The sequence below is a fragment of the Erigeron canadensis genome, chromosome 8 (genome assembly GCF_010389155.1).
Source record: "Erigeron canadensis isolate Cc75 chromosome 8, C_canadensis_v1, whole genome shotgun sequence".
Classification (NCBI taxonomy): Eukaryota; Viridiplantae; Streptophyta; class Magnoliopsida; order Asterales; family Asteraceae; genus Erigeron; species Erigeron canadensis.
The window spans coordinates 34,063,006-34,087,179 of NC_057768.1; the positions used below are offsets into that span (position 1 = coordinate 34,063,006).

Here is a 24,174-nt window from a genome sequence, read left to right on the forward strand (position 1 = left end):
CTCCAAATTATTTTTATTCAAAGATCATGTATTTGTTGAATGATACAGATCTGGTGATCATAAGTAACACACTACTGTATATTTCTAAATAAGTTTAAAGAAACTGGACGAGAATTGTTTCAGTCAACCCGGCCAAGGTTAGCAAACTCATACATGTATCACAGCCTTACTCTGCAGATTTCTTCTCTGTTTCTTTTACTTCACCAGCAACAGTTTAGTTTGTCACTCTCATACAAACTGTAAACATGATGTTCAGAATCTTCTACTATCATAATCTCCCTCTTTGCTATCTAGGGCCACTACTGCCTCCACCTTTCAATACTAGTGCTGGTATCCTGAAAGTATAGAATAGAACGTTTGGCATACGAATGAGTGAGCTGAAACAGATGAAGTTAAACAGTGAGTACCACCAGAATCAAAACTGTATATGCATTTCACAAAACAAACAGTAGGGCTGAGTAAACAAAGCCATCTTAAGCAGGAAGGTGGGCAGCTGAAACAAATACCCAACCCAAGATAATATATCGGGTCATAAAAGGTTAGTTCTTATAGGCATAATATAGATGTGAAAATTCCAACCCATTGACTTAGAAATGTGTCAATTCAGTTATGGTACATCAATGATAATCCAACACCAAAAGTAAAGAAGTTAACTAAAAAGACCTCATTTCATTTCCGGAGTGCATTTTCTAGGGCATGGAACCGTCTAAGTCAGTCAGCCCATAGTTCAATCACCATCGCATTGGTGTCAAAACATACAAGAGTCAAACTAGAGTTTGTATATAGGTATTGATATGTTTTAAGGTGAGCTTTAATAGGTATTCTTGTTATGTATCTGCTATCCAAACAGCGAATCTGTATGCTGCCAAATGTTTCCGCAGCATCATATATTCAAGTAACAAGAAACATGTATGATCGACCACCCTGCAAAATTGAATTAAGATGCTGCTCCATATCCGTCTATCCAAATTTTGACATCATATATATATATATATCCAATCCAACCAAAAGAAGATAGACCCATAAAAACAGCCTTTTACCACTCTCATTCACAACATATAGATGTGGAATCCATTGACGATCTTGGCTATTTTTCGCATATGATAGGTCAAACATGCAAAATGAATATAAAACTTTTCTAAGAAAATGGCTAGAAAGGCATAATTGTCTCATGTCGTTCAAATTTAATATATAAAACCTTCTAACTTGTAAGCTATGAATTATCGATGTGATATTATCTTATGATCATAATTAACTCACTGAATTGTTGGGATATATATAATCGAAATAGAGGAAATGGACACAAGAGAATTGACATGGAAAAAGATCTGATGCAAGGTTACAAAACATCTTTGCCGATTTTCTTTGATGATAGTTCAAGTCAAGGTAACACATCAAGATTAGAGGTTTCAAAACATGTACATCATCAATCACAACCTTACTCTGCAGATTTCTTCTTCTTTTTCTTCTTTTTTTCACCAGCAACAGGAACAACTTCCACTGTTTCAACATCTTTGCTCTTTTTCTTCTTCTTTTTCTTGGTTTCTGTGTCATCATCTGCACCAACACTGTTTTCTTTGCCATTCTTAATAGGTTCCGTCTCTTCAAGTGATCGTTTCTTTTTTTTCTTTTTCTCGGATTTTGGCTCTGCATCTGCAACGGTATTTTCTTGATCCTTGGGCGATACTTCATCTTCTGCAGACTTGCCTTTGGATTTCTTTTTCTTGCTTTTCTTTGATGGTAGTTCAGAAGATTCATCCACATCCATTTCTTTATCTAAGACACATCATAGAGTTCAATAACATATTAATATGATTGATTCTCAAAATATCACTCTTTCTGAAAACTTGATACTTCAGAATGAGCAATACACCTTTAAACACTCTCGACCTTTTTGTTGAAAACCAACCATCTTTCTTGTAAATATACAAAGAAAGCTTCGCAATATGTAAAAATTAGAGGGCTTTGACAATCAGTAGAAATGACTACACAAAATAAACATCATACCTCAAATAGTTTTGTACAAAGTCACTTATAATTTTGCATTATGGAAAGAACGATTTTATTTGCAACAAAGTGTCCAGATTTCTTTTGTAAACTAACCATGATTTGCAACACTTTCCATAGCAGCTCTCATGACATCAATGTTTTTACGAGGTGCAACGCCCTTGTCATAAAAATCAAGGCGCTCTTCAACTTGTTCACGCAGTTTATCTCCAAAAGAAGTGGTACTTGTCTCTGTCATCATTAGATTACATCATGTTACAACCTTGGGCCAAAAAGACAACCCATAAAATATATAACCATGAACTTGCCTGAGAAGCAATCGATTCTAGAAGCAATGGAGCACTTGTTGGCTAGATAACGAGCCATCCGACCTTTGTTTTTAGCAGATGCACGACCAATAAAGGACGAATGGAAAATAAGACCATACTTTGGTGTGTTCCCTTTGGTTTTCAAAGCCCTGAAACAAGAAATACACAATCAGAGGTGGCGAAATCTAGGATCAAAACCTGCAGCCCTGCCCTCTAATCTAAGAATTACACAACACTCTCATCATATTGCTTAAAGGTAGCAAGATGGGCGAACTGGATAACATATCAAAACAGGTTCAGAGCGAAGAATGTCGCTTCGTAGTACAGGTCAAAATAAAGAGAGTCAGCTTAAGTTGACCTATACAAACTTTCTTTTTGTTCATTTTCTAGTTTATATATATTAGTTCATACTTCATATTACAATACTAATCTACACTTTTAAACAAAATAATTTAGAAGGTTATAGGCATCAGTGCATCACAAATATCAGTGCATCACAAATAGACGTTGGCATCTTTCAACCCCTTTTGATCCGTTCCACTTTTAGCTATATTTTTATTTCAGCCATTTGCAAGATTAGGAAATTTACAACTCGAACTCCCTTCGCTGGCGAAAAATATTTCAGAGTAATCGGCTACTCGGGGAGTACTGAGATCAGGAAATTTTTATATAAAAAAGTAATTTTTGAAAGTATATGTAAGTAAAGACAACTCCAATCAACCCATTTATAAGTAAATTGTCCAAAGTTTCCCCCACTAATTTTATAACCAGCAACTAAAGATATATCAAGAAAGTTAAGGAGACCTAAAAAGTGCCTTCTCAGCACCAAGGATTTGAAGGGTAGAAGAAGGGCACTTGGCAAGATTTGTAAGGCTACCAGCATGGGATATCAAACGAGCACCAACAACTTCACCGATTAGTGCAGCCAAATTAGGTGCTATATCACTCATTTTAGAAACAAGATAATCATAAAGCTTCTTCCTGTACTCAGCAAGATCCATCACTTTCTGTGCAAACATCTTGACATTGATCAAGTCAAGTGGTGACAAATCCTGACCTAAAAAATAGGAATGCTTTATGATAACATGATATATTGATATATATATATATAGAGAGAGAGAGAGAGGGAGAGAGAGAGGTGCCAAATGGGTAGCAGTGACTTTTTGGTACACTTGAAACAGGTTGGATTGACCTTGAACACTTGTTCAAAATATTCATAAACGAGCATTATACTCCATATTGTTTCAGCAAATATATGATCTTTCTGGATTAACTAAAAATGGATACACTTTGAAGACTCTTTTATCCACCTCAAACCGATGAATATAAAACACAACCGAATAAGACCCATATATAAGTAAATGGGCCCAAAATGTCGCAGTTAAGGTATTTAATTTCCTTTGTGACATAATAATAAACATACCCATGGATGCTTTGGCAGCTTCTATCACTTCCCTCGCTTTATCTTCATCCCCAATAATATCTATCAGCCCGGATAACTTATCTTCAGATAACTCTGACTTGTCCTCAATATACTTTGCAGCTTTAGCATATAAATAGTTGTCATTTACAATCTTAACCAACTCCGGAAAATGCCATGAGTACCACTCCCTGCACATTAAAGGATAAAAACAACTACATTTCAGATTAAAAGAAACAACTAATTAATTAATGGATACATGGAGGAAGGGTAATAGACAAACCTGACTCTCATGGAAAACGAATTGACATCCTTATCAAGGGTATCAAGAAGAAAGATTGCTTGAATGACCATGTTATCTACACGGTTGACATTGAATTTGACCTTAGCTCTACTGTAACTGTGACCGAGACCAAGTTGGGCTCTTTCTAAGTCACCGGGCTATACAGAACCAGTGAACATTAGATAAATTAATATTACAAACTAGAAAAGATAAGAAACTTTCAGCAGAAGAATCAAACCTTGAGATTGTTGATGAAGCTATCAAAATGCAAACGAACCCCACGTATGAGCTCAAGAACAAAGTCATTGCTTTGACACGGGATCTTGGTTTGTTCATATATATGTGATCCGATTTTTGGATCCGCTACTCCTAAACTGAACTTAGGCTTCTTACCTTCCTTAACTTTGGGGAGATTAAGCTCCAAAAAGGTCCTCAACTCATCCGTCATTTGCCCTGTAAATACAACAACTCTAAAACTTTTCAATTTTCAATTACTCAAAATAACTTCCGCTATCAATTCTTTTTATTTCGAGCTCAACTATATCCATACCTAATAATATATATCTATATATATACCTTCAGAGACAGCATTGCATTGATTGAGAGCATCGAGGGCAGACTCAAAAGGAGTAAAAGCATCGAGTTTAACAACTTTGCCGAAGCGATTAAGATCGACGACTGAGTTGCGAACAGCCTCCGTGTTCTGTCCGATTTCATCTAAGCCATGAGCTAAAAACAGCCCGTAACCAGATGCTGACTCGTATAGAAGATATAGCGCCATTCGACACACCACCTCCAGTAGCCTCCACCAGTTTTTCTTTTTCTTTTTCCTATTTTGTTGCAAAAAAGTGGTGTTTTTTTATTCTTCTCGTATTTTTAGGGTTTTGGGTTTTAATATTACACTTGTTTTTTTTTAAATAATATTTTTCTTACTTTTTAATGAATAAGAAATATCGATATGGATAAGAGACAGGTCCTAGTCTCATGTTCTCCTGATCACCTCAAATTGGAAGTATCTAAAACCATGATAATTGAGAATTTAAGTTGTGTAATATTCCGATATCGGTTTTCAGATACTGATATGTCGGATTTGGGTATTACTTAACCGAATATTTGAGCTCTTGAAAAATATTCATTTTAAATTTATTTGTGGTTTACTAACTTTGAAAAACTTGCAAGTGTTAAAAATAATAATGAAAAATGCAAGTTTATTCAAGATAATTAATTAACTAACAAAAATATACTTATCGAATAAAGCTAGAAATATGAAGTAAAATTAAATTAAATTTGTTTGACATCAAACAGTTAGTTTATTGAAACTATTAGATAAAAACTTTTTGTTGTAAAGAGTTTCGAATACCGGTTTCTTGAAAATAGTTATTCAAGTTTAAAAATTCTAAGAATTAAAATATGCGTAATGATAAATCTACAAGTTTTTGTCATATACATCAAATATATATATTATACTGCACAGTGTACAACTGTATAAAGTGTGCATTGTTGTAGATGACAAAAACTTGTTGTAGATCTTATCACTCCCCTTAAAATATCTACCACACCGAGTTTTGTATCTAAAATCACATTCTCTTTGAAAACTCTAACGCTCTATTCTTGAGTTTTTATTAAAACAAAAAATAAAGGAAGATTGGATAGGGAAAGAAAGGATATAAAATTATATGAGAAAAATGCATTCTTGAGTTGAAAAGAAAAATTAAAGAAAAAAAAAGCTCATCAATCAGATTGAATGAAACCACCACCTTCCACCACGCAACCATCACCTGCAACCATCACCTGCAACCATCATCTACAACCACCCGTTCCAAAATAAGGTAGTAGTAGTCTAGGATAAATGTTTAAGTCTACATCACGCACTCAGCCATGTTAACAGCAAGCTCCTCCACTACTACAATCATCAGTATTGCATCATCATCATGGGTTTTGTGTGTAAGCTTGGTTTAAAGGGTGAGAAGATAATCATACAACTTTTCCATCCAAATCAGGCCAAAAATGGCCAAAAAGTTTTTTGATGAAAAAGCCCTAACTTTTCCTTCCCTATACTTTCTTTTCCGTTAAGAAAAAATCTCAAGAATGCAAAAAGGTAAGATTTCTTATCTTTTCTTTTCCTTTCCTTCAAAAAAAAAATCTCAAGAATGCAGTGTAAAGACCCCCACTTGTAGAGAAAGTAATTGAAAACATATACTCATTCCTTTCCGTTAATATCTTATCAGTCGAAAATGTCAAAATAGAGTTATGGGGTGTTTGGTTCGCAGAATTCCAAGGAATTCGATGGAATTGGAATCTGAATTCCATTCCATATCCTGTTTGGTTGGCATAATGGAATTCAGATTCCATTTCATTAGGGGGTGTTTGGTACAATGGAATGAAAATGGTGGAAATGGAAAGAGAAACACTTCTCATGTTTGGTAGTAATGGAGAATGGGAAAGAGAATCGAGAATAGGGAATCGATTCCATTCCCTCAATTCTTTCATAGAGAATTGAGCGAATGGAAATTTTTAAATTTTTTTTTTTTTTTAGTGATGTTATATGTATTAAATTTGATTATTATTTAAAATTTAGTATTTTTTATATATTCATTTTCTGCTTGTATCAAACGACGAAATCGATTCTCTTTCTAAATACTCATTCTCTTTCCCACTATATTTATTTTCTATTACATTTTCATTCTCTTTGATTCACTCCTACCAAACACCCCCTAGTTGTTTGGTTCGTATGGAATTGGAATCCTTCAAATTCCATCATATGATGGAATTTAAAATTCCTTCACATTTTTTATGGAAAGTTTGAAATTCCTTTGAAATTCAAGTTTTTTTTTTATTTCAAGTTTTGATAAAACTAAATCTTTTATAACTATTCTTTAATTATTAAAACTATTATAATATATTTCAAAACTATGTTTATAAAACTATAATAATAATAATAATAATAATATATTGAATAAAAGTTTTTACATAAAATTGGATGGGAGTCTAGACACTAATTGTGCTCCACCCCTTTTTGGATACAAAAACATAATCTATGAAAGATAAATCTACCGCTCCTAGCATTATTAGAATGACTACTAGAAATAGACTTAATGCGTGAGAGTGTGTCCAAAGCATCCTTGTCGAATTCCCCGAGCGTAGAGAAAGCGAATGGTATGAACTTGTACCCGTTCTCCTTACATTTAGATGCGTACTTCCTCTTTTTCTTCTCCACGACATTGTGCAAGGCTACCCCAGGTGCCAAGGAAGTCACCCCCATACCAGCAAAAGGAGAAATGCATGTCACATCCAAACATGCATCTTTACCTTGGACCCAATTAAACAGTAGAAGGTCAGCGGGGCGTAGATCTTTGCCATTATCTGAGAGAAACCCCATTGGAGCTTCCTTACGCACCATATTACCCACCTTCGAACACATGTCAACAAGAATATCACGCACCAAGTTATGTACCTACTTCACTAGAACAGTGGACCGCATGATCTCCCCATTTGTCCATCCGATGCACATTGCAACTCGGGCATATATTACCTTCAGAGAACATCGGTATCGAAAGCCTGTATTTCAAGACACAACGAAACTGACGATGGTTCATCTTCTGCCCCAAGCCGTCAATAGGTATGGTGAATAAAAAATCCTGAGCATGTGGGGCGCAAATGTTGCTAAGAATAGCTGGCTCACGAGGACTTAGAGAGTACTTAGAAGCTAGGTCTTTGTCAATGACACCAAAATAACACTTTGCCAAAGTCTTCATCATTTGGGGGGCACAAGTGCTTGTGGTGACAGAGATCATGTCACCATTGCATCTAGAGTTGAAAACATCAAAAGCATGCTGACAAGAAGAGCCAAGTGAATCAATACCAGTCTTCACCAATATTTTAGCTTGCAGAGCGCTCGTTTGCAAACGAAAAGCGAGGAAAGCATAATGAATAACGTCCCCGGCTAAAAGGATGCCTAGACCACCCAAATTGATCGGGAGAGTGGCTAGACGCCATTGCCAATCACCAAACCCCGACTCTGAAGCTTTAACCACCTTTTCCAATGAGGCGCATAACGCCTTATCAAAATGAAGTTTGGCCTCTGATAAAAATAAGGGAGAACATGTCCTCAAAGAGTAAGATAGTTTCGCAACCCCGACACAATTGCGTAAAAGAAGTAATTCACATTGGGGATCTTGAAGTTTGTGAATTGCCTCCATTAAAGAGATGGTTTTAGAGACCCTTTTCAATGCCAAATCCTGACAAAAACCTCCATCCAAACTAACTGAACCACCAAGAAGCTTGACACCTTTTAACGGGCGTGAAATTTTTATAGGGAAAACCCCCTCTGTTCTACTTCTAGGATCCTCCACGGGCCAGAAAAGTTCAGTCTTGTCTACATTCAAATGTAAATCACGAGCTGGTCCATCTGCACTAATGATGTTCAACGCCTTTGCTACCATAAGGGTATTTCCAACAATAGTACCATCATCAAGGTACCAAGCCTGAAGGGCAAGATCGCACGACTGATTAATAGTGTGAACCAAAGGGTGTAATGCAAGGGCAAACAACAATGGACCCAATGGATCCCCTTGTTGAACGCCCTGACAAGACCAAAGAATAGAGTCATCATAATAGAGCCTAGCGGGTCGAGCATAACAAAACTCAACCTAAGGAGCAATGGATGGACACCGCGCCCAAGTCTCCTCAAGTAAAATGCCCCTATCGACAAGATTAAACGCATTCTTAAAATCCACCAAAAGCATAGAAAGTCCAACCTCAGTACCCTTAGACTCAATGAGCCTATTCACAGAATGCAAAACAGCCTCACACCCACCAAAAACACCGACACCAAATTGAAAGTCCTCTAAATAAGTATTCATAGAATTTCCAACAGATACAGCAGCAACCTTAGAAACAAGCCTCCGCCACACAGTACCAACAACACTAGGACGTATACCACCACCCGGTTTGACCAACGGAGTTAGAGGGGCACTAGCAATATACCACTAAGGAACAGGTTGACGACCCCAGTAATAGACCCTAACAGGTCATCAGCGACCGCGGAAGCAGCCCCTCCCAAAATATCCATTAAATGTTGTGCTCTGAGCCCATCCCGCCCACATGAAGTCCCTTTGGGAAAGCTGTGGATCCTATTCAACACCATGTCTTTGTCAACGAAAAGGGCATCCCCACCACTCTGAAAAGAAGGCCAAGCGGGGGGTGGGGCATAAGGGTGTTTGGCCTCCAACTCATACAAGGTGTCAGGAGTAGGTGGGGCAACACCAGAAGACATGAGCACTTTAATAACAGCGTTAAAGTGCCCATCTCCCAATTTACGCTTACATTGTAGCAAGTTAGCATCACCTTGTTTATTAGATCTCATAACCCCACTCACGGTTGGAGTTACTTCAGCCAAATGATCCAATACCAAACCAAGCCTATTTGATGGAACACTCCATCTAATAATAGCACGAGAAATGCTATCAAACTGACAACGTTCTCTTTCACCAGAACGCCTTTGAGCTCTATTAGTGGGCACAAAAGAGGACAAAACACAACATGGCAAAATTAAAAGTTGCACCCATGCTGCCAAATCCCCCGGTCTCACAAGGACATTGTCAAGTGCACTGCGAAAAAGCTTGGCAAACCCGAGCCTTAACCTAGGAGGAATGCATTTAATAGTACGCAACTTCTTTGAGAAAACACGACTAAGAAGGTTTATGTCAAAACAAATGGACTCGCCATCAACAACAACCTCATTGGAAGCAACGATATCCGCCAACTCGTCACTAACAACCATACTCATATCGGGTCTAGGAGGCACAGGAATACCATAAATTGCAATTCCATCAAAACAAGGTGCAGGAACTACCACCCCATCATCATGTTTACAATTCTTATTAAAGGCATGGGTACAAAAACAAACACCACAAAGCCAGATGCCAGCCTGATGAAGGGCCTGGTCCAATGCAGAAAACAAGGAGAAGTCGCTCGCTACTCGCGTTTTGTGGGATTCCCTCAAATCACTAGTTTTTAAATGGCGAGTTCCCAAATGATCAATGAAATATTTCTTAGTAAGCCCTCTACCATTTCCTCCACTACAACCCTCACATCCTTGTAAAGGACAAGATATCCGAGAAGCAACACTAGCCATAATAAAAACAGACCCAAAGAAACTTATCAGAAACTTAAACCCCCGGTGATGTACGAACAGCAGGTGACAGATGAAGAACCCAACTCAGAAGTTATTATTATTATTATTATTATTATTATTATTATTATTATTAGACTAGAGTGATAATGAAGAAGTAGAAAACGTCCCACTTAATATAGCCTTAAAAGTGTTTTGTTATTATCATTATAAAATAAAGAGTGGATCAAAGTGATCGGGAATTGAAACAACATATGGATTATGATTCATAGTTTATAATTTATGGGGGTATATGTAAGCAAAATGAATCAGGTTGTTGGGAAGCATAAACAAACTAAAATATATATAAATATAATTCGATTAGAGGGTGGGAAGAAGCTATGACGGTTGATAAAATTATTGGAGTGTGTGATGAAAACATTAACAGATTTTGGAAATGATCGATCTCTTGAGTGAAAAATTATTATTTTTATTTAAAATAATAATAATTATAATAATAATAATAATTACATTATTAATCTTATTGTTAATAATTACTTCGTATTAGTTAAAAATTATTTAAAATTTTATAAAAAACTATTAATACTTAGTTTATTACTACTTATTAAAGTCATTTTTTATATAAAAATCTAATTTTAGCTTGTAAAGTTTAATATTATTTGATAACAAAATAATATTTTATAAAAAAATTAATAATATATATATAGTTTTAAAAATATTCCTTTACAAAGTTATAAATAATATTTGAATAAGTATTTGTAAATTATAATATTATTGTATAAAAATATTTATTATTTTATAAAAAATTAATAATATTTTATATAAATTTTTATATTTTGTAAAATTTATTAATAATACAAATTAAAAAAATATATATTTCAATTTTTGTTATTATTATTTTTATAATTTTTATTATCAATTCCATTCAAATCCACTCAACCAAACACAAAATATTATAATTCAAACGAATTTCAATTTTATCAAATTCCAATTCATTCCGATTCCAATTTCATCAAATTTCAATTCTTTTGACAGATTCCAATTCCTTTAAAAAAAATTTGCGAACAATACTTCTTTCACTTTTAATATGTTTTAGAATTCCCGGATGTATATCATGATCATGTCATAACATCGAATTCACCATTAAACATGTCTCATATAGTCATATGGATCTTCTGGATGTTAGATCTCAATCTCACTTAATTCGAGTCTCACTTTTACGACGAGTATATATTACCCGACTTCAATAAAAATTACCTCAAGTAAGACCTTGGTGATGGCTGTTAATTGTTCAAGATCCGTATAATTTTACGTTCTAAGATCTTATGAATCATGCCCACTTTTACATTTTCATTCCAGCTTTAATCGTATTATGTCCCGCACAAATTGAATCGTATTAGATACATAAAACTACGGAATCAACTGAGAGATACAGTAAATTCTCTTATCTAGACCTCTTGTTCCAAATTAACAATCAAAACAGGTTTGTTAAGCATGTAGCTAAAAATGCAAATACCACCACCAAAAAGATACTAAGATCAGAAATGCATACTTATTCAATCTCAATATCCCATGGAATCCATTAATATAAGAACAAAGAAATATTCCTAATCAATAAAAATTCTACTTTTTACCCTGCTCTTTCTCAAGCATGGCTCTAACCCTCATAGGCAGCCCGTACAACTTTATAAAGCCAGCAGCATCCGCCTGATCATAAATTTGCCCACTTTCAAATGACGAAATGTCTTCTCTATATAAACTATAAGGACTCTTCCGACTAGCCACAATGACAGAACCTTTGTACAATTTGAGCATCACTGAACCAGTGGTTGTTTTAGTGATGTTCTCCATGAATGCATCCATTGACTCGCGAAGAGGGTCAAACCACCTGCCAGCATAGACCAATTCGGCATACTTGAGGGCCATGATGTCTTTGAATTGGATGGCTTCTCTGTCAAGGGTTAGAGACTCAAGTTCACGGCATGCAGCTGCTAGAATGGTTCCACCGGGTGTCTCGTACACTCCACGGCTTTTCATTCCAACTAGACGGTTTTCCACCATGTCGATTCGGCCAATGCCATGACGGCCTCCTATGTCGTTAAGTTCAGATAAAAGAGTTGCCGGGGAGAGTTCTTTTCCATTGATAGAAACGGGGAGCCCAGAAACTATCCCTATTTCAAGGTACCTAATGTAATAGTATTATAAAGATATGAAAATAATCAAATAATGTGTTACTGTAATCTGCACACACTTGAGAATAATATCATGTAGGAATGGCAAAGGCTGGTTGACTGGAAACATCTAATCCACAAACTTCAGCTTCTACACATAACTAGTGTATCAAACATGATGACAAAAAGCTATCTTAATTTATAACTGATCTAACTGACCGACATCGTAGCTACTTTTCTTTTTATTGATCCATTTCACCATATGACCTTTCGGAAATTTATGATGTAAACCAGCCAACTTTTGACCAGTTTCCATTGTAGCCAGTATTTTTTTTATTAATTCCATTTGACCTTTTCAAAATTTCATATGATGTAAATAACCAAGTTATGAGTAAAACAGTAGAGTATGCAGCTTCTCATAGCATGATACAAGAAAATCAAACTTTACATCCATGTGGTTCAACAACTTGCCCACATGTGATGCTAAGATTTTATTATGTATCTCATGATAGCATGTAGTAGACTTGTTTGGATATGAGGAAAAGATGGTGGCCATCATCTTAACCGTCTGTCTGATTGTTCGCAATCCCTTATTAACAAAGTTTAAGTCAACAAAATAGTAGAAGAATTAGAGTACTAATGAAGTCCCTGACCAAGATATGAGGAAAAGATGGTGGCCATCATCTTAACCGTCTGTCTGATTGTTCGCAATCCCTTATTAACAAAGTTTAAGTCAACAAAATAGTAGAAGAATTAGAGTACTAATGAAGTCCCTGACCAAGATACTATAAGCATCAATACTATTAGTGAAGCGGCAAAAAGTAAATAGGCCTTACTCGGGTTTGTTGGGCGCATCTTCTGGGTCAACAGACATCATGTACATGTCCTTCTTTGGCTCATTAGCAGGGTCTTCCAAGATATCTCCCTTCAATCGCCCATATTAAAAAAGAGCAAACACAAACAAATTAAGATTCAACTTGCTTGATAAGAGTAAGCCTGAAAATCTCTAGTAGAGGTGGTAATATGGAGTTCGAGCAAGATGGGTAATGGGCCAAACCAGGTTCAGATTAAGTAAATCAGGAAACACTTTTTCGTTTCATATTTAAACGTTTTATGTAATGATATCTATTAATTACGATTAGATTTACATAATCATTACAATAATAACAAAATGAATCAGAACAATGTCAGAGCCTCAGAGGTATGCAAGAAAAAAACATCAAGTAGCTTTCAGCCTGTTTGACCCTATTTACCCACTAAAGTAAAAAGCACATTAATTACCACCTTTAATTTGTAGTAAAGAATGTCAACATACCTCATGACTGAGATGCCATAGGTTCCTGTCTCTGCTATAGATGGATTTCTTTGTGACTGGGACAGGCACATTGTGTTTCTTGGCATATTCAATAGCATCTTCCCTCCCTGTTATATCCCACTCCCTCCATGGGGCCACAACTTGGAGATCAGGGTTAAGAGAAAAGAAGGTGAGTTCAAAACGCACCTGTACTGGGAAAACAAAACACACAGATATGAAAATTAATAGCATGTCTACTGTATAAATCTAGTAAAAAATGGTAGTGCAAAATCTTGAGACATGCCTGATCATTTCCCTTTCCTGTGCATCCATGAGCAACAGCATCTGCACCAACTTCTTTTGCCACATCCACCATTGCCTGTTATTATCAGATTTGAAGATGGTTAGTATTAGAGGTAACAAATTGGGAGGGAATACATGACAGGTGGGTCGAGTAACCGGTCAGAATGGCGATTTTAAAGTAAGTCCAAACGGATCAAATCAGGTTGGACACCTGTCAACACTTTTTCGTTATTTTTTTGAATTTTAGAAATAATTGTTGATGTTCAATTTTCAATTCAAAGCGATTGTTTATACATAGGGACTAGTACTTTCCCTTCTTATAGTTACTAAATCGTCTGAGTTTGGGATTACATATTTACTTTAAACCAAATTTAAATTGAGAAAAATTGAAAGAATAAGAATTAGATATTAACTGTAATATATTTCCTATGCCTATCTACTACAAGCTTTAATCTTAAATAAAACATTATCTGCTTTAATCAGGTATAGTGGAACTGATTACGGACCTAATAACACCGAACCCGACTTAGATGCAATTTAGGCTCTTAAACTTTGGATAACATTATCTGCTTGAGAATCAAATCTAATCATTATCTCTATTAATTTAACTTTTGGGTTATCTTTAACTATTTGGGAATTAGAGACAATGCCTAATTAAGTTCGTTTAGAGATTGAAAGCCTATTTGTGGGTAGAATTTAGAGGTGATCAGAAGCTTCTACAAAGTAAAGTCTACTTTCTTTCAGTTACAGTTAATTTTAACTTTCTGTGTTTCTATAAGCTGAAATTTCCACCTCTGACCCAGATATTCTAGGGAAGACAACTATTTAAATGAAAGGGAAATGATATTCCTACAACACAATATGGCAATCTACAACAATATCTGCTTTATGCAGTTGTACCCTGTGCAATAAAGTTTGTATCTTTGTTGTAGATGGCAAAATTATGTTGTAAGAATATCACTCCCCTAAATGAAAAGGTGAGTAGTAATTAGAGATAATCGCATGAAGACAAAACATTTATTATATGATCAACACCTGTGATTATTAACCTAATAATTATGACTTATAGGAAGTTATGAAGGATTTTTGTTTTTTTTTTTTTTTTTGGGGGGGGGGGGGGGGGGGGGAGGAGAAGAATCTGTAAATGAACTTCACCTTTGCAATAACGGGTCGGGCCATTGAGGTTCCCAGCAAGTACTTTCGTTCGTATACTGCCCCAGCTCGCAAACAAGGATATATATAATCCTTCACAAATTCTTCCGTCAGATCTTTCACCACTAACTGGCAAGCTCCACTTGCCTTAGCCTTTGCTTCCAGACCTTCCAATTCTGAGATACCCTAAATACAAAGCATAAGAAAGGTTGAATAACAAGTCATGGTCATGTAGCTCACAAGTTATCAGTGTACACAGCAAATAAATTTTTAGGCCGAGCCTGACTCGACTCGTTTGACCACTGTGTTACGAGTCTGATCCAATTTTTAGGCCAAGCCGGCCGAGTTTTCAATACCATAGTTAAAGCGAAAGCGCACTCAATTCGCAATGACCCTAAATGGGGCCTAGGTGAGAAGCGCAAAATAAGAACGGGACCGGAAAAAAATACGCAATTAACTTAATGTCATTCAAATTACTAAATACTATTTAAAACCCATAAATTATTCAACTAAAAACCTCAAAACGAACTGTTCATAAATTGAAAACAAAAAACTTCAAACCAAATTATTCATAATTATGTTGAAATCATCTATAGTAGAGTATAGAAACATATAAAAACTGTTTTCACACAGAGGAGCAAAACAGGTTATATCCTTAAAACCGGTTTCAATATCCCTTAAAACCGGTTTCCTTTCTTTTGTAGGGTTTCCATATCCTTAAAACCGGTCCCCTTTCTCATAATTGCGTCTTTCACATCATCAGGGCAAGGCAATATACTCCGTATCCAATATGAATTGAAATTAGTATATATAAATTATTCCATTCATCCATTGATTAGTTTATACATATTTGTTTTCTGATTATCCTTTTTTGATCGCATGGTACATTCGTTTTCTTATATTCAACTAAAAGTATAATATATTGATATTCCCTTTATTGCAAAATTTATGAAAATGGGATCCTTTAAACAGACAAAAACTAAATAGCTTCCCCTTATTATGAATTTTGGGTAAAAAAGTTACCTTTTTATGTATTTTTCCCTTATAAGAATATATAAACTCGAATATAGTGTGTGCCACATGTTTTTTTTCTTGTTAATTTTAACTTATGTTTAATTCCACTTGCACTAAAGGTCCCCATCAGGTTGACGGTCGTTAAATTCTGTTTGGATGTTTAACGGGAGTAGTATTTTCTCGCTTATATTAATCACGTCTCTCTATATAACTAAAAGAGGATAGTTAAATGTTCATGTGGCTATTCTTTTATATTGACAAGTTTTTTTCCTATGTGTAATATTGCGATTAAAAGTCTATCTTTTTTAATGGTCCTTTATTATATTAATTTTATTTTTATATATTAAAATTATATTAGTTATTACAATGTGTTCTACGAAAACTTTTTCTACATAAAATATATGTTTGATTTGATTTATTTTTAATTCTACCTTATCTTATTATGTAATAAATAAATTAACTTATTGTAGTTTTGACATATGAAATATACTAATTAGGAGTGCCCGGCACCTAGAAATTTTCCAAGGAAGTATATGAAATATTATGAATGTGTTAAGGGTTGCTGAAATAGTACTGTCTTCCTAGGGATTCAATTGTGTATATATTGTGAAATTTAGTTACATAGGCATGCTCCTTCATTTCTTGGTGGGCCAACACACAAAAATCCTTCACAAATCTTCAAACAAGTTACTATTAGTTTCTTTACATTAATCAACCCCATGCAAAAATGCCAATGGAACACTAAAATTTATCAATATATAGGATTTTAAGAGACACCATTTAACATGTATATGCAAAAGTAACCATCATACTATCATATAGATGGCATTCTCTCTGTCTGGTAACTTGTACAGAAGTGTGGTAATTGCTTTCTTGGCAATTGCACAAAAGTAGGGGATTGCCTAAGTATAATGATTAAAACCAGTCAGTCCAATGAAATACCAAATGTACAAGAGAGCTTACTTGACCAACATCTGCAGTAAAGCAGACAACCTCACAGCCATAATTTTCCCTGCACCATTACAGGCAAAGTTAGTGAACAGACGACAAATATGTAAAAAATAGGTACATAATGATATTTGACATTTTGATAAAGTCAATGTCAAATATCATTCTGTCTAACTAATTAAAGAAAAGCATAATGCTCATCATGAAAGGCATAAACAGATGAAAAAGTGTAGCTATAAGGATATTTTCAGGTATTACAAAACCATGGATATGACATAATAAGCAACATGGAGAAGACTCAAAGCAACGATATAGATTAACTACAGCACAAGTAGTTTGAGCATCTTATGAAACATAAGAAAAAGAAGACCACAAAGACAAAACTGAAACCCATTTGAGTGAAACGATTCAAAAATGAAAAAAAAAAAAAAAACCATGAAAAGCATATCTAGTTGCATATTGCACCTTAGCCAAGGAACGATCACCGAGGTATCCAAGCCACCACTATAAGCTAGGACAACTTTGTTCAGTTTCCCACGCAGACCACTTCCCTTAGTAGCAGTTGATGCATCAGTTTCCTTATCACTGGCCAACACTGCTTGAATTGCTATACATAAAAAGCACATTTCTTATAATAAGTACCATGAATAAATGATAGTGTTCATCTAGCATGTGGTTTAAAGCCATATATAACAAATATATTTAAAAAAAAATCAGTCTTCTCAAAATTCTACATTTCTACAACAAAAAACAAATTCAACAACTTCCTTCAGCATTTCAAATTTCAGCAAAGCATAAGAAAAATTGAAAAAAGAGAGTAATAGACAATTATTTTAAAGCATATAGTGCATATTAAGGGGTGTTTTGGGTTCTTGCAAAATGTCATTTTCAAAAAGCAACCTGCTTTTCAAACTTGTGTCTTTCCCCTAAGAAAACACTGATATAGATATATCCAGATAGTTAGTTAAACACTACTTTTTGGTTATTTACGTCTTGCTAGCTAGCAATATATTCAAATAACCTCCCCGAAAACTCAATCCCAAACACCCGGTCAATGGTGTCCCTAGACAAACCTATACGATAAACATCACAACGAAACTAATCTAATTATGAAGAAAACTACAAGCAAATGTAACAGAGTCTGGTCAAAGCTCAAAATAAACTTGATATAATACAAATACTTCTCCATTCGCTCTGTTTTTAACATATTACAGATACCTTACAAAATTTCAGTTGTTATAACCAATAATTACTATGTTTTTATATGTATGCAAACTTGCAGGAAATACTATTGTATGAATATCAGTTAGAAACTATAGCATTTAGAGTTGGATACATATTATACATTGTCCGCATATATAACAGCATTTCGTATAAAGTTGTATAATTTATACATACATATAACATATATATATATATATGTATCTAAGTTGTATAAAAAAAAAGGTACCTTTAGTTTTAGATCCTTGCGAAAGAGAAAAATTTCTTGTGGTGAGAGTATGAAATGTAACTCCACCAAATTCACTTGCTTTACTTCCTAATTTACATTCTAAGCAAACATACAACAAATTAATATTAATACTAATATTATTATAAAGTAATGATGATATAAACTTTTGATTGTATGTATATGTAATATGTTATTACCAATATTTGAAGGAGGAATAAGGGGCTTGGTTGAAGTGACGACTTGTAAGTGAGCCATTAATGGCGGCTGTGTCTTGGTCTGTCTGCTTTAGATACACCCGGTCTCTATGTATGTATCCAACAGTGAAAACAGTTTAGGGTTTTTTTGAAAGAAAATAATTTAAGGTTTAAACTTTAAACCACTGTAACAAGAGCACGATAAAAGTTATAATAGCTTACTTTAATTGACACATCATTCTTTATTAATTTTATTTTTAAAAGGTTTTTTCAATATATTTGTATTACTTTCTATAACAAATGAGTAGATGTGAATAGTATCCTTTTATTTTTCTCTGCGTAGGTACCGGGTTTGAAACATTTCCCTGTCCCCCTATCTTTATTTTTGCTTTTTGGATAATTTGCCCCCCCTTCGTTTTTTCCTTTGTCTTTCCAGCCCCTTCTATTTTCTTTTTGAATTTTTCTATCCCCTCAACTTATATATATATATATATATGATTTTATATAAAAATAAACCCCAACTTTTTTTTACTTTTTCTTGGGTTTTTGATTCTAAATTTTTTATTTTTTTATACCATTTTTGTTTTTATTTTAATATTAGGTTTTCTTTTACATTTTTTTAATAATTTGTACCAATTTTGTTTTTTAAAGGTTTTTTTGTTATTGTTATAACTTTTGTACTTTTTTTTGGTAACATTTTGTTTTTTAACATATATTTTATGACTTCTTTGTATTTTTATAATTATTACTTTGAATATTTTTTAAACTTTGAAATTCTTTTTAACCGTCACTGTCAAAAACATCCAACTAGATACCATTACACGCTTCAAACAACGATGTCGCCCCCACCTAGTTAACTATATATCAAAGACTCAAACAGTGTGGCTATGAACAGTGAACCACACTGACAAACTTAAAAAAATTTAAAACTAAAATTTTCTTTTAATTAAATAAAACATATATATTTAATATGACAGTTTTTATACCGATTTTTAAAATTGTTTTGTATTATGTCTATTCTTATTTATTATAATAGTTTTTGTTTGTTTTGTTTTTTTAAATTATTTCAAAAACTAAACATATATTTAATATGACAAAAGCAAACATGGTTATTATATTATTTTTTAATGATTTTTTTACATTTCATTTTTGACGTGACAAGCCGTATAATCGTTCAGATTCTCTCATATTATTTTCACTTTTGATTTTTTTAGTTTTATTCTTTGTTTTTTGTAGTTATATATATATATATATATATATATATATTCACAACACTATAAACTTTTAGTTGTGGTTGTAATATTGCTTTAAAATAAATATAAGCGTGTCAAAGTTTTAGCAAACACATATATTTACACAACGTCAATAGGTTAGTGGCTCATTGATAATGTCTTAGACTTTGGGAAAGTTCACTATGGTTCGAATCCTACTTTCTACATTTGTATGAGTGGATTATTAGGGGTTTTCGAGAGTCCTGAGTTTCATCTCAGAAATGCGTGTTTCGATCTCTGCACACTGCCCAGTTGGATGTCACTGTGGTGTCTCGAATGCTAATTGTTAACTACTAACTCGATGTTCAAAAGATAGATAACCGCGGCAATATGTACAAATCGATGCCGCCTAATGGGCGGCTCGATCCCCCTAGTTTATAATTATTTTCTTCAAAAAGTACACCTACAATAATCTATTATAATGGAATAAAATGAAAAGAAGGATGAAAAATACATTTGAGATGATATTAAAATGAAAATCTATACTATATTATAAAGTAAATAGGGTTGCAACTTTCAATTTCAACAATGTACACATGATAATACATAATGTACCATACATCAATGACTACATCTTTCTCTCTCCTCCATAAATTATTTTATTCCTCTAATTCTTTCAAAATCTTTTATCTCAAAAACCGTACATCGATAAATTATAAAAATTATATGGGTATTCTTAAAATTTCATGCTCTTTCATTAGAGATGTCATTCGATATACTTTCGACGAATTTTTAAATCTGAGGTCGGATACCGTACGGCTAAGATATTTGGCTATGACAGTCTATGACATATCATCTCCTATGACCTATCACCATCACCATCTCACCGCTGCAACGCGCGGGTACTTGCTCTCGTTTTATATAATAAGTTATCTTTGAATAGCTTGAAGAATGTTAAGTTATTTGAATAAAAAGCTTTTGGTTGCAATGGTAAAAAGCTTTTCAATAACTTTTTTACATAAAAAAAGTCTTTCATCAAGCCATAGTTGGAGATGTTCTATGGTTTATCCCAAATGGTTTGTTCATATAACAGGTAATCTAATATAGTTTTCAATTAAGAAAATATGTTATTGGAAAAGTAAACCTTAGACCATCTTTAACTCACCGGAAATTTAGTTTATTGGTGTCACATCAGCAATACACTGATTTAACACATCAAATCACTTTTACCTTTAACCCACACAACCACATTGAAATCTTAGTTTATTAGTGTCACATCATCATTTTATATTAATATTAAAAAATACATTATAATAAATTAAAACAAACTAATTAAAAGTTTGTTTCAAATTTAATACAAATTAAAAGCATTATTCATTAGTAATTAAACATTATTTTAAAAAAATATATTTATCAACGCTAATATAACTAATTAGTAAACATTACAATAGTTCAAAGAGCTAATATGAAAAGTTGATTTATATAAATAATGTCTATACCTAGGGGGTGTTTGGGGTTGCATTTGTAAAATAAATCATGCGTTACGTATAATCAGATGCAAAATCAGAATATCAGTTTGTAACAAAATGTAGCATAAAAAAATAGTGTTTAGATTTAATTCTGCTTTTGATATCACGATAATCAAATAGTCTTTGTATCTTGGCAAATTCCAATATTTAATAACTTAGAGGTGAAATTATTTTAATGCACAATTTTTTAGCCATTGAATCACATCTTAACATATAAGAATATGTTATATATATTCTTAACTTATTCCGTAATGTATCTTTACCAGCAACTGATTTAATTAATTTAACATGTATAAGCGAGGTTCATCGCTTCATGTATAATTATATAAATTATTATATTTTATCTAATAACTGGATTTTAGATTTGTGTCAAATACATGGCTTTTACAATATTATCAATATAAGAATTAGTATATGGAACAAAAAAAACTTATAAATATAAAAATATACTTAAAAAGGAACTAAGATATTCAAATGTTAATATTGAATAATAAATAATATAAAGACTTGATGTTGTAATAGACTTTCTTTTATACAAACTTTTCTACAAAAACAATATCTTAACTTTGATTACAAAATTGACATAGTTTTCATTGAGGTATTACAAAAAAGTTTTTTGTTTTTAATTTTCGTTAACCATAGTTGTTAAGAACAATAAAAGTAGCGGCTGGTTCGTGAGGTTTTCAAAGACTTTGCGTGTTGTGATTTTGTTTGTAGGGTTCAGTTTATATAAAAATAATCTATATCATAAATATATCATAATTATAGTCTGATTACAACTGCTAATAACAAAAATATTATAATTAGTTTGATTACATTTAATAATATAAAATAAAATATTGATATAAATATTAATTTGTATTAATCTAAATATTGTAAACTCTACTATATTTTGCAAGTTCCAAAAACACAAAACTACAAAGGTAGCCGTAAACATTAAGCACACTTAGTAAGCCATCAAATTGAATGAAAATAGTTGATACTTGATAATACACTCACGTTTTAGACATAAGGATAGTTGTTGACATAAGTCTTTTTTCTCTTATAATTCAATTAGACATAAGGATAGTTGTTGGCTGTGTTTAAGTTACTACGGAGTATTTAAAAAAGAATTGGTTGGGGAATATTTGTAAATCTAAACAAATAGTGTTAAAGGCGTTTTCTTGCAGCATGTGTTGTGCTACTTCTTCAAAATCACGTTTACCAACCATCAAAACGCAAATAATTGGCTTTTAGTTTTCTTTTGCGAAACACTAATTAAAGATTATTTGTGTTACCAAATCACAATAATTTAATAATCATCTCTATAAAGCAATCCCAAACACCTTGGTAATCATTTTGACTCCTTCACCCATCATCGTCTACCCCTACAAGTAGATTGGAAGAAAAAAAACTTCTATTTCTCTATTTTATTATCTCATTCTCATTTAGAAAAAAGCAATAAAAAAAGTCAATACGGCTAAACAACCAACGCAATGGCCACCAGTTCGTAAGAAGACGCTGACCAATACGTCGAGGGCTTTAACCCATCGCGCCGGAATCTCGGTGTATTGGAGTGAATACGCCGGCAACACTTCGAGCATTAAAGACGGTCTTAATACTCATACTTAATAATTGACAATTTAATGCTTCAATCATCTAATACCTTCAACACTTAATGACTAAAAAAATCAAACTCTTAGTTTAACTTTGTAACCTAAATATATAGTTTTAAATTACAAGTTCGGATATGTAATCTTGTCAAAATCATAGATTGTGACTTACGATTTGACTTGCAATTATCGTCGAATGACATGTCCTGAGATTTTAATAAGTTCTCGTACTGAATATTTATCTTGTTGATAAGAGTTAAAAGAAATTAGATTTTTTAATATAATTCATTTAAATATATATAAAACTAGATTATTGTCCCGCGTAATACGCGAGTAAATATAGTTTTATACTTACATACATCAAAAATATAATTTTTTTAAAGTAATAATTAACGAATTAAAATATTTAATTTCACTTTATTAACATTTGATTTTTTGATTTTGAAAATTTCACAAACATTTATTGTATTGTTCATTAAGTCTTACTGATTTAATAAATTATTCAATGCCAAAAGTTATTGCTTATCCATGTCATCACAAATATCTCAATGTCATTCGGATTTTCATGTCATTTCATGAAAAATGTGACACATGACACATTCTTTCGATAGTGCCAAGACATACAACCTTCTAAATTGAGTTGCAAGGTTGCCACCATTAAGCCAATGATCATTCCAGAATGTTTTCTTATTTTCACTCCTTCTTTAATAACATCTTAAGGGGTTAGCAATCGAGTATGCCTCAAAGAATGAGGAACATATATTTGTCCATGTATTATTACCATTTGTTTTACATAGGAACGCAAACTCAGAAACATGAATCACATGGATGATTTTAAACCTCATGGCATCTAAGTTTTGAACCATATGTCATATTCATGATATATAACCATGGATGGAGTCCGACTCCAATTTGGTACAATGTAATCTTTTTTAATGGTATATTTGTATTTTTTTTTCCTACAAAATATTAATAAATAAAGAATACATACAAACGTTGACTTTCTTGTCATAAGCCTCTTATTTGAAAGTACATCACTTGGTTGGAAACATTAGTCTTGAGATAAACCTCCCTATTGGTAGAGTAAAATTTTTGAAAGTTTTGATTTTTAATAGAATAGGGAAAAAAATGTTTTTTTTGTTTGGGTAAATGTACACTACATTGA

General features: G+C 33.2%; 2 protein-coding genes across 2 annotated transcripts; both read right to left on the reverse strand.

The window, feature by feature from the left end:
- Positions 1-1,311: 1,311 nt before the first annotated feature.
- On the reverse strand, positions 1,312-4,892 carry LOC122579283 (nucleolar protein 56-like). Its single transcript, XM_043751419.1, has 8 exons — positions 4,595-4,892; positions 4,257-4,471; positions 4,019-4,176; positions 3,739-3,926; positions 3,120-3,372; positions 2,316-2,464; positions 2,104-2,238; positions 1,312-1,776 (listed from the first exon to the last, which is right to left on the reverse strand). Exons 1-8 carry the CDS (start codon positions 4,797-4,799, stop codon positions 1,439-1,441), a joined length of 1,641 nt encoding a protein of 546 aa, XP_043607354.1. The 5' UTR covers positions 4,800-4,892; the 3' UTR covers positions 1,312-1,438.
- Positions 4,893-11,681: 6,789 nt separating this feature from the next.
- On the reverse strand, positions 11,682-18,816 carry LOC122578992 (argininosuccinate synthase, chloroplastic-like). The gene is made up of 9 exons (XM_043751066.1): positions 18,681-18,816; positions 18,484-18,582; positions 17,499-17,640; positions 17,049-17,097; positions 15,075-15,257; positions 13,921-13,995; positions 13,638-13,823; positions 13,159-13,247; positions 11,682-12,336 (listed from the first exon to the last, which is right to left on the reverse strand). The coding sequence occupies exons 1-9, from the start codon at positions 18,736-18,738 to the stop codon at positions 11,775-11,777; spliced, it is 1,443 nt and encodes a 480-aa protein (XP_043607001.1). The 5' UTR covers positions 18,739-18,816; the 3' UTR covers positions 11,682-11,774.
- Between the last annotated feature and the right edge of the window lie 5,358 nt (positions 18,817-24,174).

Bases quoted from the DNA above. Each gene is read 5' to 3' on its own strand.
- LOC122579283 (XM_043751419.1), bottom strand. From the start codon at position 4,799: ATGGCGCTATATCTTCTATACGAGTCAGCATCTGGTTACGGGCTGTTT. The intron at 4,177-4,256 runs GTTTGATTCTTC...GGTTCTGTATAG, and splicing joins GCTTCATCAACAATCTCAAG to CCCGGTGACTTAGAAAGAGC. The intron at 3,373-3,738 runs GTATGTTTATTA...CCTATTTTTTAG, and splicing joins AGCTGCCAAAGCATCCATGG to GTCAGGATTTGTCACCACTT.
- LOC122578992 (XM_043751066.1), bottom strand. From the start codon at position 18,738: ATGGCTCACTTACAAGTCGTCACTTCAACCAAGCCCCTTATTCCTCCT. The intron at 17,641-18,483 runs GTACCTTTTTTT...TTTTATGTATAG, and splicing joins GCAAGGATCTAAAACTAAAG to CAATTCAAGCAGTGTTGGCC. The intron at 13,996-15,074 runs GTGAAGTTCATT...TGATAATAACAG, and splicing joins CCCGACCCGTTATTGCAAAG to GCAATGGTGGATGTGGCAAA.